The 19,647-nt window shown below is 38.9% G+C and overlaps 2 protein-coding genes across 3 annotated transcripts in view; both read right to left on the bottom strand.

Moving 5' to 3' along the window:
- DPYS (dihydropyrimidinase) overlaps window positions 1–3,625 on the bottom strand; it is a 32,730-nt gene extending 29,105 nt beyond the window's left edge. Inside the window, exons 1-2 of the mRNA XM_072034387.1 lie at window positions 3,446–3,625; window positions 2,372–2,632 (exon numbers count right to left, since the gene is read on the bottom strand). Coding sequence (XP_071890488.1) covers window positions 2,372–2,632; window positions 3,446–3,523 — 339 coding nt within the window. The 5' untranslated portion in view covers window positions 3,524–3,625. The remainder of the gene's footprint in view (window positions 1–2,371; window positions 2,633–3,445) is intronic.
- Window positions 3,626–7,882: 4,257 nt separating this feature from the next.
- Window positions 7,883–19,647, bottom strand: part of LRP12 (LDL receptor related protein 12) — a 61,109-nt gene continuing 49,344 nt past the window's right edge. For both annotated transcript variants that reach the window (XM_038174375.2, XM_027452587.3), the window contains 3 exons: window positions 16,103–17,204; window positions 15,351–15,483; window positions 7,883–11,099 (listed from right to left, as the gene is read on the bottom strand). In XM_038174375.2, the coding sequence (XP_038030303.1) occupies window positions 10,236–11,099; window positions 15,351–15,483; window positions 16,103–17,204 (2,099 nt within the window). In that variant the 3' untranslated portion in view covers window positions 7,883–10,235. The remainder of the gene's footprint in view (window positions 11,100–15,350; window positions 15,484–16,102; window positions 17,205–19,647) is intronic.

The raw sequence follows: 19,647 nt of genomic DNA, 5'->3' as shown, positions 1-19,647 counted from the left end.
AATAGAAGTATTCCATGCCTTTATTTATTCAACTGAATGGACAAATCTTAGCTTATCACTGTGTTCATTTCTGTGATAGCTGGAACACAACTTTGTCTCTATGATTTTCCTGCCAAGATATTTTTTAGATAACAACCTTGGGTAAACAACTCTGAACACTTTCCACACTTTGACCTGGGTCAAAAATCTAATCCAATATCTAACTTTGTGACATCTGATCACTAGATTAGATCTAGAATCTTCCATTAGTCACCCAAGTGACTAAGGACATACTGTTTTGTGTATGCAGGCTGTGTTTTAGAGCTTCTGTGCCAAATGCCTTCAGTGGAAATAATTATTCAGAAAAAAACTACATGCTAATTCAAATTATTACCTTCTTTTTGCAAGTTAGCAAGGAATTCATCTCCCCTAATTTGGGATTTCATAGCATGGGCACCTAAATTTGAGTTAGTCCAAATCTTTGATTTTCTTAATGTCAATGGAGGCACATTAAAGAATGGTCTTCAAAGAGAAATAAAGGATTGTTGCACAATAAATAAATAAATAAATAAACAAACAAATAAATAAATAAATAAAATTATATGTTTCTGAACGCTAAGTCATGTAAATTAAGTATTCCAGAAATCAGAATTCAGCCAGGAAACCTAAGTTGTGATGTCTGTAGACAAGCAGAACAGACATTGTGGACTTGGGGTTTCTTTCTATCCATTTATCACAAAAAGCAGTGTGAAGACCAAAATCTGATTGTGGAAGCCATTTCCATAACTAAAATGTGTTGTGAGGCCCATATAATAGATTCCTTTGTTTCTACCAGATAGCTAAGGAAGATACTGAGCGCGGGGAACAAAACTGCAATGATCAATTTTAAAATCCTTTTCCAGCTGTCAGTTCTGGAGGTGGAGATTCAGTGGTGTATTTTCTACCTTATTTTATGTTTGACTTGTAGAGACATGGTATGTTTGGCAGAGAAGCCATTTACCTATGGTAGAAAAGATCTGCTGTGATGGACAAAATATTTTTTGTCAAAGTTTTGCTGAATAATTACACCCTATTTTAATGAGTTACCATAACTTCCCTGTGCATTCAGAATAACAATTCTAGTCCTTAAAGCTATGCAGTGCAAAATATTTCTATTCCAAATAACAGCAGCAACATCAGCAGATCTATCTTGAATTGGAGTAAATACTGTTATTGAAAGAAGCATGACAGCAATTTAAGGATAATATACAGGTCATTTGTATTTCTCCCTCCAGTACTCTGGGTGACACATCAAGAAAAAAATAAAAATCCTTGTTAGAGCATGAAAATATACAATTAATCCACTTAGACAGTCCAGCTCAAACCCTTATAACATGACAGGGCAGGAAAGAAATGAAATCTCCTGTGGAAGAATAGGGTCAATCTAAGCAGGACTGCAAAAGGCTTGGAAGGCTTTAGTGGTTTCCACATCACATCATTCATTAAAGTGAGTTGAATTTAACTTATTTCAACTATTTTAAAGAGGCAAGTAAGTATTTTGCGCAACAGAAAAAGATCAGTGAAAACTATTTAGTTAGAAGGGACACATTTTTTTCTCATTCTTAGCAAACCTCAGTTCTGCCATGAGAGGGGCAGGTTATAACAGGCTCTCTGAGGATGCTGGCTAACAGACAAGCCATTTGACATGGCAATGTGGTCCCTTCTGTGGGCAAAGGATTTCAGCCTGTACAGCAAAGCACTTAAAAATAGCTTACAAATTTCAGGGAGCTCTTTATGAGTATCTTTACTGTATAGAGATGATGCTTTTTTGATACTATTAACTAATATACTGCAGGTGATATAATGATATCAGCTAAAAATTTGAGAAAAGAACTCTAAGCACTTAAGTGGGAGAAATTAAATACTTTTAGAAAGCATATTTGAACTGGATGTTCACTGAGACAGTAAGTAGAGAAGTGAATGAGAGATGAAAAACTCGCATTCCCCCAAGCTAACAGAGGAGAAAGATCAGATTACCACAGAAGTGTTCCCAGCACACCGGGGGAGTTAAACTGTTGCTTTAGGTTAACCTTTGATCAGAAAAGTATGAAGCTCCTATGAAGGCATGTTGTATTTGGCATGGTGACAGCCAAGGTAAATGAGTGTTCTTTACACTTGCTACCTGCAGATAGCAAGGTCTCTGAAGGAACCCAAATAACATGCTGGTGGAAGGTAGACCTCTGGGTACCCTGACAACAGCCCAGGACAGCAAAAATTGCCTGTGCTTGATGGATACTCTTTCCTCTCTGTTAGCATTAATATACATAATCAGCAGATACATATAGATCTCCAAGAAAGCCCAGATGCACACATAGACATGCATATGTGCACTAACATAGTTACACACACCCACCTTTGTGCCTGTATGGAAGTCATCTTTTGACTTGCTACCCATAAAAGGGAACTGCATGTGTGTATGAGTATCGATGCCTCCGGGGATCACCAGCTTGTCAGTTGCATCCAGCACGGTGAGTCCAGTGGGGGGCTCGGGGTTTAGGTTTGGTCCCACTTGCTGCACAATTCCGTCCTCCACGTACACATCAGCCACCACAGACTGGTCATCATTCACAACTTTTCCCCCTTTGATGAGAAGTCTCTGCTTTGACATAGGAGCCTAGAAGATGGTGATAAGACTCAGCTCAGAAAATTGCTCTTGCCAGAGAGCACTTCACTGCCCACCCTTCTCACAGAGCCGTGTGCTATCTGAAAATGGCCCTAAGCACACAACACACAGGGTTATTTAAACAGAAATCAGAGGAATTGCTCCCTTGGCCTTTGGCAGCTCCACCTACCTACTGCCTTTGGGGAGGCACCAGTGACCAGTGGCGTGCAGTGAGCTGAAGCAGACAGCCTGCCTCTGGCCATTTCTGCTGTAGTTCTCTTTACAGGAAGGGGGAGGCAGGCTTTCGGGAGAGTCCAGCTGGTTTCTCATGGCACTGGCTTGCAGCCCTGCCCTGTGCACATTTGAAACATGATGGGCCATTTGGGAAATCGGGCAGTTCACGGATTTGTGATGCCCAAAGGTGACCGTAGCTCTATGTGGTGGTGTTTGAGCACCCAAGGGTGACATGAGCTCTCTGGCTGGGGAGCCCAAGGGTGACTTGAGCTCTCCATGGAGGTGGCTGAGGAGCCTGTGGGACCGAGCACAGGGGCCTTGAGAGCCCAGGGCAGCAGGGACCAAGCTTTACTTGAGTCTCCACAGCCCAATGTACTGGGGGCAACCTGAGTCCCCTCCAGAGGACATAAGCCATCAGCAGCCGCTGCCAAATCATGTTTTAGAAGATACTCTAGGGGATGGGCCCACAACCCTGGGGACCCAAGCACAGCTCCCCCCCAAATGCCGGTACGCAAACACAACGGTCATTGGCAGGGGAAGAGGGCAGCCCTTGGGGGGGGGGGGTTTCTGGGCACCAAGGCCTCTCCTCACCTCAATCGCTGGGGGCGCTTGGCTGCCGTCAAAGGACCACATGAAAACCATCTTCCGGTAGCTGTTGCCTTGCGCCATTATGCCTGCTTCCCCTGTTGTCCCTGCTTCCCCTGTTGTCCCTGCTGTCCCCACCAGCTGCGTTCAGAGTGGCCGCTCCGTGCTCTCCCCCCACCCACCCTGCATTGTTGCCCGTACAACTGCCAGCGGGCCCCGCCTGGCCATGGCCCATGGCCCCATCCTCTGGGTCCCGTAACTGGACCTTGGCCAGCACACAGGGCTGGTGGTGGCCCCTTGGGCTGGGAGGGCCACAGGAGGGAAAGAGAGACTTTGGCGAGTTTTTTTGGGAAAAGGGCTGTCATGAGCCCAGCTGGAAGGGCAGCTTATGCCTTGGCCCAGAGGGAGAGGCGAGAAAGTGAAAGTAAGGTGGGGCAAAATGATCTTAAAACTTGGACAAAGAGAAAAGGAAAGAACCACAATGTAACTATTTACAAATGCTGTTACTGCCTTACAATTGTTTTGCATCTCATGTCTGTTTTGTTTTTAATTTCCTGTTCCCCATGGACATAACAGTGCCTCCTGGATGCAGTATCCTCCCTGCACCTTAGCTTTCTCTGCCCTTCATTTTCAGCTTGCATCCTTCCTTCTGTCCTCAGCACAAGATAAATTCAAATGTACACCACGGGAGAGGCACAGTCCTGAGGACACCTTGGAAGAGGACAAGAGATTATCTCTAGCATGGCCTGTCCTGCACTGCCCCAGGGACACCTGCTGTATGGGCCTTCCCACTTCTCCAGTAACACAGGGTGGCTTACTTAGCAGCAACGCTGCTTCACTGTGTCCCTGAGCCGGCTGAGCACGAGCATCTTCATTCCCTTGACCTCCTTCAGGCCAACGATGATGCCTTCAAAAGACAGAATATTGTCTATGAGGGCCATGCACACATATGCCACCAAAAAGATTAGACAAATGAAATGCGATTTGGCACGCTACAAAGTGCTCACCTTCCCATTGGCATGACACCTTCCTTCTCCCAAGTGGGTAGGAGAGCAGTACCAGAAGTTTGCTTTTGTACCTGCTTGTCCCAAAACGTCTCCTCTTGTGCCTCACCTTTGTGCTTTCAGGACAGACACCATAGGGGTTCACTGCATCACACAGCAATAGTAAAGGCTAAAAATCATTTAGAAAAGCAGAGCAGAGAATAAGAACAATAGAAAGGGAAATTCCCCAACACTCCTGGGGCTACCTGTAGAGCACCAAATGGGCAGGAAAGGGTAACCTGCATCGACCATGTCATCTGTATTTAAAGTTGGTAAAATGACAGTGATGAGAATTCAGACAGCAACACTGGCTCAATAATTATAATGTTATCAATGAGCCAGAAACCTTTGAGTTATTGCTATATGATTAGTCAGGTGAAGAACAAGGGAAGAAAGGCCCAGGAAGAAGTCAAGTTATGGTCCTCTAAGGCAGGAGCTGTGACTACTAGAGAGTAAGGAAAGAAAATATGTCCAGGTGGGCACTGAAGTGAGATAATGGGTATAATTCGAATCTCTGCTGCTGCTGAGACAGCAAATCCATTTCTCCCACTGTGCAGATGGGCACCTGAATAATTGGGTTGCAGGGGATCTGATGGATGCCTCTCAGACACAAAAGTTTCACTTTACGTAAATGTGGTGACATTTGTTAACCAAGGACAGAGGGTTGCAAAGACAGGGGTTCATTCCTTGGGTGCCCATGGGGTACAGCAGTCAAGCTCTCATGCCTGCCCCACTGAATAGTTAATGATTTTGAATGGAACAGTGTCAACAAGTTAAGCATTTATTGGCATAAACTTCATGCAGAATGTCTCCACTCAATGCCCAAACAACCAATTGAAAATGGTCAATTTTCCTAGTATTTCTCCCTGGCCAATGAATATTTAGCTATTTCTACAAAACGAATTTCTAGATGATAGAACTGGTTCATCACCTCCAAGTCTGCTTCTGGGGTAGTGGTACTGGTGAGCTGTTCCTGCTTGAATTCTTCCAGACAGAGCAGAGGGAAATTTGAAGACAGGCCCACCACATCACAGCATGCTGTGGTAAGCTTTCAGGATATTTGTCTCCCTTTTTTGTGTGTGTTGTGCAGGGAAGAGCTGAGGACACCTAGAAGCATGGCTCAAAATCTTACTCAACTCTAGAGCTCCAACTCTTGAGCTCCACTTCCTCTCCTGAGATCTACCCCTGGCTAATTTAGGCTTTGTGGATCCTGCTCTTAAGCATATAAACCTTCCTACCTGTAACTCCAAGTCTAGCTCAAAGCTGCTGATCACACAAACTGGCAAGGAAATTAAGAGTCAAGACATTATACTGTTGTGCATAAGAAAACTGAATCTATCCCATAGGTGGTTTTGAACACATTAAATAGATAATGACATTCTGTCTAAGCAGTCCTTTTATTTTGTCCATTTGGACAAACAAGATAATCTTGCTTCAGCTGCATTTATGTAAATTTGGTAAATATTTGATATTTCAGAGCTCATCTGTCCCTGGACAGAATGGCCTGAAATATCACTTGTGGGATAGAAATAATTCCTGTAATACTGTGAGAAGACAACTGGCTGTGTATTCTTAGTTATCATTGAGTACTTGCTGCTGCAACAGGGACTTAGGCCCCTGATTGGCATTGCAACCTTCACCCACAAAACATTTTACTCTTACTGCCCTTCACTTTGCACAGCTCAATACAAATCTCTGTTTTGTAGTCAGTGCCCAACTCTGCACTATGCAGAGGAGCTTCCTGTTAAGTAATGTTTGCTCATCCTAAAATATCACATAGTAATTCAGTCATTTGAGAGACTTTGCAAAAAGCCATCCATTGCAACCTTGAACTTACATCTTAGGCTAATGTTTTTGTGGTCTGCAGCAAAGCAAATAATCCTGTAAAACTCTACAGGGGAATGAGTGTCCTGATTAGAGTGGCTATCATAGAAGTATGATCAAAGAGACTTTTAAGTAACCTAATAATTAATTTAATTAAGATAAAGAACCCTGAAGAAAATCAGTCCTTGTCTATTATTTACTAAATAATTCAGCAAATTAAAGAATAGGTTTGCAAGAAACAGACAACTGAGATTGGGAACTTCCTTAAGACTTACAGGATGTCACCTACAAGTCATTTATAATGAAGACAATCTATTCTAAATCTTCTGAGACATACGCTTCTTCCCATGGAGACTTTTAACTTCTACCTCCCAGCATTACTTATTCATTTCTATGTTCTGGTGTAATTACCCCATCTTACTTTTATCCTCTGTTTCTGTTTTCACATCCTTCCTATGACAACCTATGTCTGAAAAGCGCTCTTACCTTCATGCACTCTTTATCTCTTTCTTAGCCCCAAAATTTTTACTGTCATTGAGCTTCAAATAAAAGATGGCAAAGCAGAGATGTATCTCAAAATCCAAGAGATACAAACAGAATTTGGGACAAACAGTGAAGATGCTTTGTTAAGGGAACTAGAGACTGATGTTGAGTAGTGGACAAGCCCAGCTAATGAAGATTATTGATCGTATTTACCGTTTTTGGCAACTTCCCTCCATTGAGAACAGACTGGATCATGAACCAGATTTTCAATGCAAGAAAATTAACAGAAAGGATACCACTTTCAGTGAACTTTACCAGCTGTTCTTACTGAATCTTCTACACCTTGAGAAACACCAAAAAATTATTTCTGCATTTATGTTGACAGACTTTTAGAAGCATGACTATTTTGTCACAAAAGTATGAATTCTGTTAATTGTTCTGCCATAACTCTGTAACGCCACAAGTGAACAATGCTGTGACATATCTGAGATTGCTGTTCTGAACTCAGACACCTGACCCTGCTGGGTAACACCTACAAACATATTTTTACTTTGTGGATCTTTTTTTCTTACTCTTTTAAACTAGCTTCATTTATCCTTTACATTTTGCATAAGAAAACATTATTTGCTAGGAGGGCCCCACTGAACCAGAACACTTATTCTGCTTTATTTTGGGCTGGTCTGTGTGTTTTCTGACATTGCTCATCTCCAATTACAACCACATTGCATAACATTACAGATTATAAATATTCCTTTAGACATTCTGGCCATTCAAAATCAAAATACAGTGACTTACCTCTTCATATTTATTTTTCGCCTCCAGCCTTCCACCCCTTTACCTCTCACAGAAGCAGTATACAGGGTGACTATAATAACCTTTCAAACAAAGCAAGCGAAGAAAAGTTCTTTCAGATTGTATGTTTTCTGTTGACTTGGACAATTTCATGCAATGTGGTCACATGGAGGACCTAGAGCTGAGAGCTAAGTTCTTCTGCAAGATTTCGCAGGGGAAGATATTAGAAAATCAGTACTGTATTAATCAGAGATTTGATCACTCCCTTTAAAATCACTACGAAAAAAATCACTGCAACAAATTAGCCTCATACAAATATGGATTTTATTTACAATTCTCGAAATTCTCAATTAAATCCAACTTCAGTTTAATGTGTAGCATTTATCCTTTAAAACAAATCAAACATTGTATTCTTTTTACATCTGCAATATGGAGTCCATAGGTACATGCTATTTGGGGTATCTAATGGAACCACTTTAGATCACTTTACATATGTATGTAAGGTATTCTGTGAAGACTTCTTCTTCAAAATGCATCTGCCTCAGTGACAAACATTTCTGTAACCACTTTCTAATGATAATTCGTTAGGAAGGTTTAAAAACCCAGTATTTTATACCAGGACATACTGTTCACATGTATTTCAGGGTGTATTACCATGTTCATATTGCAAAATTGCCTGCTCCATAAGCAATGCCACTGAAATCAGACTAAAGATTACCCGCAGATTTAGATATTATTCAATGTGAATAAAAATGGCCATTGATGACTTTTACTTGGGTATGTGGAATTATGGGCCAATCTGTACCTGAACTGGTACCAGCGTGATGTGATCTGTTCTGAAACTTGAAACCGCATGGGTTATTATAATAAAATCTTTTACAACTGTATTGCACATAAGCTCCTCAAAAGCACAAATCTACATAACTGTGTCCTGAACTCAGATTTTACCTACTAACTCTTGTGAATTAAATCAACCAGATGGTAAAATTACTTATTTTTCTCATCCCAGTGTCTGTGAATGAAGAGAAGAGGGAGAAGATATATACACTTTGGAATCCATTCGGTTATTTGTTTTTTCTGCATGTGATTTGTACTTCAGAGATGAGGATTTTTAAAAAGTAAAATAAAAAGCCAGACAGACCTCGGATTTATCTTTAAAAGTACCTCAAAAACATAAAAAAAATTCAATTTAATTTTGATACGTATTAAAACATTTTAGTCAGTTCTGCCTGACAGTATAACACGACAGAAATGCACAAGACTTTAAACATGCTTTAAAATGACATTCAACAAAGTATTTAAAATTTAATAAATAGCATACAATCACACACAAATACATTTCATACTGGATCTTTAAGCCTACTAAAAACAGACTGGCAAAGAATAAATAAAACAGTAGTTGACATTTTTGTTTTTAAAAGGTGTAGATTCTTGTTGTCAAGCCAGTAGCCACGTATTAACCTGCTTATCACAAAATTGGAAGTTATGAGCTTTTTCCATTGATCTGTTTTGCTCCAACATGTAGTATCATAAAAAAAATACACTGAAAGGGATTTTTTTTTTTTTAAACAACCAGTCTGCAACCAAGTAAACCAGTTCTTTTAAATACAATGAATAAATAGGGAATTAGTAAAGCAAATTCGATTGCAACAAAAATGCAACACCCCAAGAAAAGAGCCATGGGAAATATATAGCCATTGCAATATTAGACAATAATAGTACTTAAAGTGATAGTGCTTGTGCACTAAGCTCATTTAGAGACCTTAATATGATTTTAGTGCAAATCCCTTGAGTCCAAACAAGCTTTATACCCTACAGTATTAGGGAAAGATCTATTACCAGTTGGAACTTACTCTGTAGTGTATTTGTACATATCGGATATTTAAGGAACTAACACATATTGTAATATCTTCGGCCCTTTTTTACTTCAAATTGGAAAGACTAACGACTGGGGATTTTACATACTAATTGGCTGTACCATATTAGACTGCAGTTTAGGAAAGTCAGTGCTATAAAAGCTTTTGCCATCAGTTTATCTATTGTATCTAAATTTCACAAATCATTGCATTTTGTACTTCTGAAAAAATGCTCCTGGAGAAAGTTTCTCCTCCCTTTAAATAAGTTCACATTATAATGAAATTCAAGAATATTTAGACAAAATGTATAAACTCAAAGAAAAGTACATATTTTACATTAACAATCCTTACCAGCATTTAGTATATTAAGTTACAAGTATGTTGGCAATAATACAACAGAGTCAATTCCTAAAGGAAAATAATTCTGTACAAATTCACCTGTTAATATGGGGTTAAACAGGCAGCCAAATAAGTCTTGAGCGGCCATGTTTCTGTTTTGAACTACAGTACCAGGATAAACTAAATTTGAAACTAACTGGGATAACTTCGGTTTAAAGAGTAATCAGATTATACTGGATACACATACCATGTATTCAGAGCCATTAAACGTTCACTCTAATAGTTCCATAAAGTCATCCAGTATAAGAAATGTTTAATCAACCACACAGTTGCTAAAATAGTTTTAACATAACGTTGTCCTGGATTTTTTTAAACTAAAAACTAGTTTTAACTGTGAAGTACAAAACAATGACAGATATTGCTCCAACTTGTACACAATCTTTCCTAAACAATCCGTACCTAGCAGAGTAATAATGCCTCATCGTCACTAGTTTCATTTTTCACTGTTGCTTCTAAGCAAGTGTCAGGTATCTGGGCAGTGTGTACGATGCCACAGCTCTCACAGGGGCCATCTCGATTGCATGACCTTACACCGTGATGTGTTGCACTGTAAGGCTGTCTAAGCCCTGGTCCTTGATCTGAGCTGAGATCAAGTAGAGGTCTTGAACAGTCATTCATGTCAAAGTCTGATGCTACATCAGAGACTGGAATTAACATTTCAACATCATCATCCTCTTCTCTTCCACTTACCCCATTATCAAGCTGTCTCAAAGGACTTTGGTTCTGATTCACTGAGCTCGATCTCCCTAACGTAAAGCGTACCCAGCGTAAGCCTTGAGTCATACGACTTAGCGCGCTAGTGAGCTGGTGACGTGCAGGGCTTGTGCTTGGGGGCTCTACGCTTGCCGCTTCTCTTCCGCTATCCGTGTTACCACTACTGCCGCTCTGAGCAGAGGAGCTCCCACATGCTCCTACTGTTGCTTCTATTGCTGTTGCAGGCGGGACTTTCTGAGGCAAGGTGGCAGCAACACCACCGACTGCTCCTGCTGTGTCTCTTCTTTCATTTTCTGTATCTGTATCATCAGATTCAACTGAAAACAGGCTTCTGTGAGTATTACTTCTTTCAGCTTCTCTGCTAGTACTTTGACTGGCAACATCATCTCCATCTGCTGAGACCAGTGCCAGTGATCCAGAATGACGTGACCTTGCAAAATTAAAAATTCGATTCCAAATGTTACTTGATCTGCCAGCAATAGGAAGTCTGATGGAGGTAAATCCAAGCTGAGATCGCACTGCCAGTCTCAGGTTTTCCAGAACCGAAGCCTAAATGAGAAGACAAACAACAATGAAGTATTGACAATACGCTGGCACTGTTCACACCAAGGAAGAATGACAACTATTGTGCCCAATGGCATATTATCACAAAGGTTAAATGTAGAGTCTTAAATATTAAAAAAAAAAAAAAAATCAGTCTTTAATATTAAAGATCTGGTACTTGTAGCAATAGGTTATTTAGGTTATTTGAAACAAAGTGGGTTTGAAAGAAGCCTAGATTCTCTTGAGGAGAAAACATTATGGCTAGGGAAATTAAGAGAAAATATGTACAGAAGAAAAAGGGGAATAAAAAAGAAATGGAGTATATAAGGTACATTTTTGTCCAAATGAGGACAATGACCTCTAAAGAAAGGCAAAGTGAAAAAAGATGCACTATAACCTGGATACGGAACACTGATTACAGAATAGTAGAGTCACAAATCCAGTACAGAAAGTATGGTACAGCAGGCATGCAAGATCCTTTACATACAGTCTTATCAAGAAGATAAAGTAGTCTCTGTGGACTTCAGAGGAAGTATGTATTAAAATGCCTCAAAAAGTTTGGGATTTAAAGAAGAAATCCTCCAGAAACTCCTCAAGATTTACCAGATGTGACCATTTGTTGCCAACTATCATGGGGCTGCTTAGAGTAAAGATTAAATTAAATATCCTCTCCAGCAGAGATGCTTGTAGTTTTTTTCCCCCCATTCTTGCATAATCATTTAATTCCAGTTTCAAGATGCTTTCATGCTTCCATTTAATTAAAATTATCTTATGTGTTCTAAATCACACATTTCTCAATTTTGGTATAAATTTTCTAGTCAGTTACGGAACAATACGTGCCTGAATTTTTCTGCTTAAAATCTTGTGCAACTTCTAAGTTGTAAGGTAACATGATCATACTAACATCTTACTCAAAATTAGAGAAAATAATGCCTCAGCTAAGTAGCTCGTTTCTCAGAAACATTAGGGCAGAAAATCTGCCAGATGTCCACGGCTCTGGAAGTACTCATTGCTGCATTGAATTACAGGATAAAATCCATATTCACATCTTTTTAATGAAGATTATTGCAAAAAAAAAAAAAAAAGAATATTAATCGGAATAGCCTTTTTTTAAAAAAAAAAAAAAAAAACACAAACCTAAGCTTAACTTAAAATGTATGTATGCATTTCACTTTGTTTACAATGAACTTCAGTGTCTGACACCATCTTCAACTCCCTTCCATAGTCCTTCAGATGCCACAGGGCATCCAACAGTATCCAAATAACACTTTCACATACTTTCATCTGCCTCTTTCCTTCCAGTAATTCATAGAATGACATTTGCATTCAAGCATGTAAATACATATGTTCAGTAGCCTTACTTTCAAAAGGTACTGGAGAGACTGCTCCTCACCCTCGAAAATCCAGTGCTGAAAGCACTCATCAGCTTTATACACAAAGCATTATATACAAATCAAAACAACCAAGGAACTTACTAACTTTCTTTCATTGTTCGAAACTGTTGTACATGCATCAGTATTTTTAAGGAGTATGAAATCACGGTGACATTGGAAGTCTAAGAAGCAACTACATTTTGCTATGTGTTACTATGGAAGATGGTCACTAATTCCATTACATTTGAATTAAAATAAAACGAAACAAAAAACTATACCCAGAACAATTATGACTAGCTAGTTCAATTTAACTCGACTGAAGGTAAAAGAAAATTTCTGTAACTGCATAGCTTTTTAAAAGTTTCAGTAACAACCTCTGACTTATAGCCACTACATGTCTGATTCTTCAGAATTGTCCTTTCTATCAGGAGATTTGATTTCAGTAAAAACCAAGATATTTAGGCAATCATTATGGGGTTTCATGATGAAAAACAGGTTTGAGTAAACTAAGTTTGGATTATTCTTAAAAGATTCTTATAATTCTGAAAGTCTGGATTATTCTTAAGTATGTTCACATACACCAAATCTGAAAAACCCATACAGGGTCGGCATGTGCAGGAAACATGGTTTTGTTCCAAGTTGCCTGTACCAGAGGTATTAATCTGGACATAGTGTAAATGCTATCTTAACAGACTTTCTTGGCCAAGCCCTACTTTAGGAGACTTGTGAGAATAGCTGCATCTCAAACTAGTGAAGTTTAATTTCTTTTGAAAAAAAAGTTCTTTGAAAAGTTGTTCTCTTTTTTTTTTTTTTTGTTAAGTCACCTTTAAGTATTGAAAGGCAATGCAATGAAGTCTGCCTAGAGCCTTCTCTTCACCAATCTGAACATCCCCAGCTCTCTCAGACTTTCTCTATAGGAGAGGTGCTCCAGCCCTCTGAGCATCTTTGTGGCTCTCCTCTGGACCTGCTCTAACAGCCCCACATCCTTCTTGTGCTTGCACTCCAGGTGGGGACTCATGAGGGCAGAGTAGAGGAGGACAATCATCTTCCTCCCCTGCTGGTCACTGTTGATGCAGCCCAGGATGCAGTTGGACTTCTGGGCTGCAAGCACACACTGCTGGCTCATGTCAAGCTTTTTGTCCACCAGAACCTTCTCAATGACTTCTCCCAGACTGTCCTCATGTCTGGGATTGCCCTGACCCAGGTGCAGCACCTTGCACTTGGCCCTCTTGAACCTCATTGGGTTCACATGGGCCCACTTCTCAAGCTTGCCCAGGTCCTTTTGGATGGCATCCCTTCCTTCTGTGGTATTGACTGCACCACTCAGCTTAGTGTCATCTGCAAACTTGCTGAGGGTGCACTCGATCCCACTATCTATGACACTGATAAAGATATTAAACAGCACTGTTCCCAAAAGAGACAGCCGAGGGACACCCTTAATTTCAGAAAAAGAAGACAGCAAGCCAAATCTGTAAGAGTACAGAATTTGTTTTAAGCAGAAACATGATAACCCATCCAGTGAGAATCAGTGATTCTATAGCATACGTTATTAGCATTCCTTACAAAGCTCATGTTCTTACAAAAACATTTCATTTAGCCCTAGAAAGAAGAGCTTGTCTTCCATCCAAATGACCTTTCTATTGCCAATTTAGCTACTGAGAAATCTTCACAGTGTCTTGTTTTGGATCTGCTTTCAAAGTCTCTCATACCAACTGCAACTTTTTTTTTTCCTTCTTTTCCTGCATAAAATCATTTGTGAAGGATTACAGTCCCCAATTTGTGCCACTTACCTAAGCAGTGGAGTAATAGCAAATGTACAATAGGGTAATGCAATTTAACTTTGAAGAAATTTTTAATTAAAATGTTAAGATCATATAGATGGAGTAAGAAGAGAAATGTAGGCATGAAATGAAAATAACGGTAGAAAAGATAAAAGAATAGCATGTATCTTCATTAGTGGGAAATCAGTACAATCACATACAGCTTCTCTAGACACGTACTTCATAAAAAGAACAGACTACAACAATAACCGCAACAAGGCAAAAAAGTCAGTCAGTCAAGTAAGAAAACACAGAGGTGGGACAAGGTAAGGAGGCAAAAGACTATGATCACGCACATCCCAAAGTTGACAGAAGGCACACAGAACAGCACATGGTCACCGATCAGAAAGAACACAGGGCATGTGATGAGGACACAATAAACTGGTGGAAGCTCTGTATCACCAGAAGCAATCCTTGCAAGACGTTTGGTTACAAACATCCTGCTGCTTGTGAACATGTGTGTATGAAATAATAAGTGAAATCTATGGCAGAGTAAGTGTAATGAAATCAGCCAAATAAATATATACCCAAATAAATTTGTGCTAATGCTACCTATGAGTATCAAGAAGGCTAGATATGATTAACTCCTATTTACTCACTTTTGATACTTTGCCATTAATTTTACATAACAGCCTTGCCTTTTCCATCATTTTTTCCATGCATAGGAGGCTTGATCATACCTAAACACATATGCAGTGTGGATATGCGCATAATGGTTTTGCATACTCAAATCTTTCCCAAATTTCCAAGTACTAGTTTGCAATCTTAACTTCCACAACATAATACAAAACACACAGTTGGGTCTATCCCTCTATACTAACTTTTCTGGCAAGAATGACTCTATACTGTGCATTACTGTCCTTCAACAATAAAAAATTCTGTAAGGTAAACTGTGTGGTGCTACTGTTATTAAGATTTGCGGAACAGCAAATCTTTAGTATAATACTACCGGCATGAAAGAAAGAAAATGCTATAAAACAAACAAAAAAGGACAAGGAATGCAAAATATCGTGGTTTTAGTATCCTTAAATTTTGACTAGTCTGCCTGATTTTTGGAATCTTACCTGGTTTGGTGAACAAACAGGAAAATCTTCAACTGGTGGAATTAAACCCTGGGCAATTAACTGTCCGTAAGACGGAGGAGCTTCTCTTCTTAACAGTTCAGCCTCAACCCTTGACAAGTGAGTTTCAAATGATCTTTCAAAGAGAAAAGAAATTTCATAATACATAAAACTATGATAAAGATTTAAATCTGAGAGTAAAACTACATCAGACTATTCTAAAGTAACAGTTTTCAGCAGATTATATTATTTTAATTGAAATTTAATTGTGAAAACGTTAATTTAATTTGTTCAAAATATAGTCCTTGCAGTCATTCCCATGGGTCTGTCCAGATCATAAAAGAACAGAAAAAATCCACCCCTGCAACAACAAATTCCTAGGAAAAAGCATTGGCTAAATATAAAAGACACCATTATAGATGCTAAAAAAATTTTTAACAAGTGAAGAGTGAGTAATCGTAGCACAAGAGAGTCTACAACAGAAGAAACATTGTTAGACAGAATTGAAATATTAACTACAAAAATGAAGCTTTTCTACATTTTCTTTTGGGTAATAACATGTGAAAACAGTTAAGTGATCAGAATACTTCTATTCCCTTTCAACTAACCTCTTACTGTCAAAGAGAAGAGAAAACCTTTAGAAATCACATGAAAAAATAATTGTATGTGAATAAAAGTGTTTCAAGCAATGTTTCAACAAAAGATATGAAAGCATTTTAAAAATTTAAGTACCTGAGTCCATCTGTTCTACTTACCTTCGCTCAAACATCCTGAGTGAGTACAATTTACAAGTACATCCCAGTGCAATGACAAGCAGCAGTCCACAAATAAGACTCCCAATGACAGCTGCAGTTATTACTCTAGTGGGCACAATGACTGGGCAATTCTCTTCATCACTGCCATCACCACAATCATCTTGAGAATCACAAACCCAGCTCTCAAACACACAGCGGTTATTTTTACAATGAAAATTTCCTGGCTGACAGAAGAAACAATTTTTTTCATCTGAACCATTAGGACAATGATTCTGGTAGTTGCAGCGATCTGAACGAGGGTAGCAAACACCATTTCGAGAACAGGGAAACTCATCTCTTTGGCACATGGTGCAGTTGGTTTCATCCCTTCCATTTGGACAGTGCCAGTAGCCATCACAGCGTTGCTGCTCCGTGTAGCAACCCCAATTTCCACCACATGGAATTTCCCAGGGCAAACAGAAGCCATCCACTTGATAGGTGGCATTGAATCCTCTTGCAGCATTCACTTTGTCAGCACAAAAATGCACTCTTATCTGTCCTGAGGATGAAACAACCGTGAGGGGAGCATGAGAGTCAAATGCTGTTAGCACACGCAACAGCCTCCGTGGATTCTCTTCTAATCCATCATATATTTTGACATAGTCTCCATAGCCTGTACCATCGAGTTTAAAGTCTGTGAATCGCAAGATTACTTTGCGATGATCACCAGTGTCTATCAGCCAGGTGCAGTTGCTTCCAGGTGGATAGAAGTCAGGATAGTTGGGAGAACTGAAAGTACCATAAAAGTATTTTAACCACTGCCCGCATGTTGGCACATCACAGTCTATTTCGTCTCCTAGGTCAAGACAATCGATGTTACCATCACATTTTAAAGATTCTGGAAGGCAAGTGTAAAGCTTGGTGAAGCGAGAAAGACACTGGAACTGATTGTTAGCACAAGGTTGAAAGGAAGAAGCTGTTGGAGGATTAGCTTTGGCACAGATTTCTTCATCAGAGTTGTCTCCACATTCATCCATATTATTACACTTCCAAGCTTCTGGAATACACTTCCCATTAGCACAATGAAACTGGTCACAATCACAATTTGGTTCATCAGACTTTCCTGGGGAAGGGAAAAAGAGTTATAAAAACATTAAATTCTAAAGAAAGAGAATGATTTATGGTTTGTGTTGCATATTTATTTGCTGCATCAAGTAGATCACAATGGCAAAACAACTATTTAAAATATCCGTAAATCATCACAGCTTTCGCTGTTTCAAGATAAAGCAGCTTTTGAAGTCTTTGTTCTGTAAGCACATCAGCATGAGCGTCGTTCTTAGCTACATTCAGTTAAATAACTTTAACCTATGCAAGAAAACAATGCTCTTTCACAGTGACTGAAACACCTGGCTTCTCAGGTGCAAAAAATAAGTTAGGAAAAGACCGTTTCTCTTCTCATACATGCTAAATACAGAAACATTTTGTCCTGTAGTTACCTCCTCAAATTCCTTCTCCTAAAAGCAGTTAGTCCTCTCTGCCATTTTCACAGGTTCCTACTTTATACCTTGCACATAAGGATCTATAGCAAGAGAGAAGCTGACAGTTGGAAGTCACTTATTACCCCCAACCTAAGAAAGAAATTTCTCTCCTCCCTCTCTTCCCACTGTCCCCTCTTGGCTCTCCTCCAGCAATCAGGAAAGAAGATTGCACTGAAAAGCACAAACATATACTTGGCTAAGCACACAATTATGCTTTAAACGTTAAGGATGCAAGTAGTGCTCCAGAAGACATGGATTTATTTATTTATTTTTTAATTCTGAGAAAAGTTAAGACGCACCTTTATTTATGAAAATGCGGTCTAGTGGTTACTACCACATTTGTAAACAATATTTTTTTTTTTGCCAGGATTCATTTATTAAGATTCCATCCATGTTGAAAACTTAAGCAAACCTCAGAAGCAATTTATTTAATCTCTGTAACAACTTAGCTCATTCAAATACCCTGTATCATTTAAAATCACTAAATTTCTAAAGATGATGATACAGACTGTAAAAAAGGCTATAAAACAAATTGCCATGGTCAATCCTCCAAAAAAGCATTAAAAAAATCCGCAATGCAGATGGTCCTACATAGCAGTAATTCAAGAAATAATTTAGACAGATACATACTAAATCTAGGTAACACTGTACCTAGGGTTTTAAAAAAGAAACAGGACAAGGACAACGATGAGCTTACTGAAATGCAGACTTCCCCAGGAAAAGCAGGTTCTAGCTTGCTTTACAACAAAGCAATTCATATTGGAAAGGATCTCTGGACGTCACCTAATCAAATAATCTGCTCGTAAGAAGACTAAGTGAAGTTTGATTGGGTTGTTCAGGGCCTTATCCAATCAAGTATTTTCAAGGTTCCAATGCTGAACCATTCAAAGTGATAAGACTCCTCACACCCAAGTCCTGACTTCCCTTGCTGCAACTAATCTGCTGTGATGGGTCAAGTCACATCACATCTCTTTTTTTTCCCCACTACTTCAGTATCTTGGAAAGCATTAAAAAGAAATATGCTACCTTAAAAGAATTAATTAAAAAAATAGAAAAGATGCAATATCATTTGAAACATCTCAAAAATGCTAAGGCTTTTAAAAAATGAATAAAGGAAAATGTGTAACCAACAAGGGTGATAAATGTTAAGATCAATGCTCAGGAGTATTTAAGTCAACAAATTCACTGAGTGTGAAAGGGAAGTAAATAGAAGAGCATGCACTGCTGGTGATTAAGCTTTTAAAAAATTGTTATTTCATAAAAAAACAACAAAACCACACAAGAACAGATCTAGTATAAATGATATGATCTTCTTGTTCTGATACACACACAGCATACATAATATTAGCACGGCAAATACTCAGGATGATTCTGGGCTTTGAATGTGAAACTTGTACACATGAACTCGCTCCTAGACTGATCATGACAGTCCTATTGCTGTGGGCCATAGGTGAAGGGCAATACAGGATCATATGCAGAAGAGTTGGTGAACTTGTTCAAGTACTGATTATGGTCTAGTTCACCGTTTCTTCCTTGCAGAACCCTGAAAAATACTGAATAGAAAGATGTAACATGGAGCTGTAAACATTCATGGCAATACTGTAGTAATGAAATAGGATACAATTTGAACCTAAACACTTCTTATGTCAGCTTTCCAGAAAAGAGCTGCCTACCTGACCCTGAGTTATCATTTTTAATTAATGATTCTGAAGTCATTAATTACATTTTTAGTAACTTTATTTTTCACTATACATCAATGACTATTAGTAATCTCTAACCCATTAGGATACCACAATGTAGACAGAGGGAAGACAAGTAAAGTAAAAAAATCACAAAATTTTACCTTATGGTCAAGTACGTTTCCAACTTGGAATTTTTTGTTGTTGTATTGTCTTTTTAAAATGAAATTATTTTCCAAGGATATTTTCCAAGAAGATATTATCTACTTTAAATCAGAATTAATTCATTCACTTTGTCTTCCACACCAGATTTAAAATGCTGGGCTCCCTAATGGTCCTTTTTAGGCCT

Source organism: Anas platyrhynchos, chromosome 2 (genome assembly GCF_047663525.1).
Source record: "Anas platyrhynchos isolate ZD024472 breed Pekin duck chromosome 2, IASCAAS_PekinDuck_T2T, whole genome shotgun sequence".
Taxonomy (NCBI): domain Eukaryota; kingdom Metazoa; phylum Chordata; class Aves; order Anseriformes; family Anatidae; genus Anas; species Anas platyrhynchos.
This window is presented reverse-complemented; position numbering and strand designations above follow the sequence as displayed.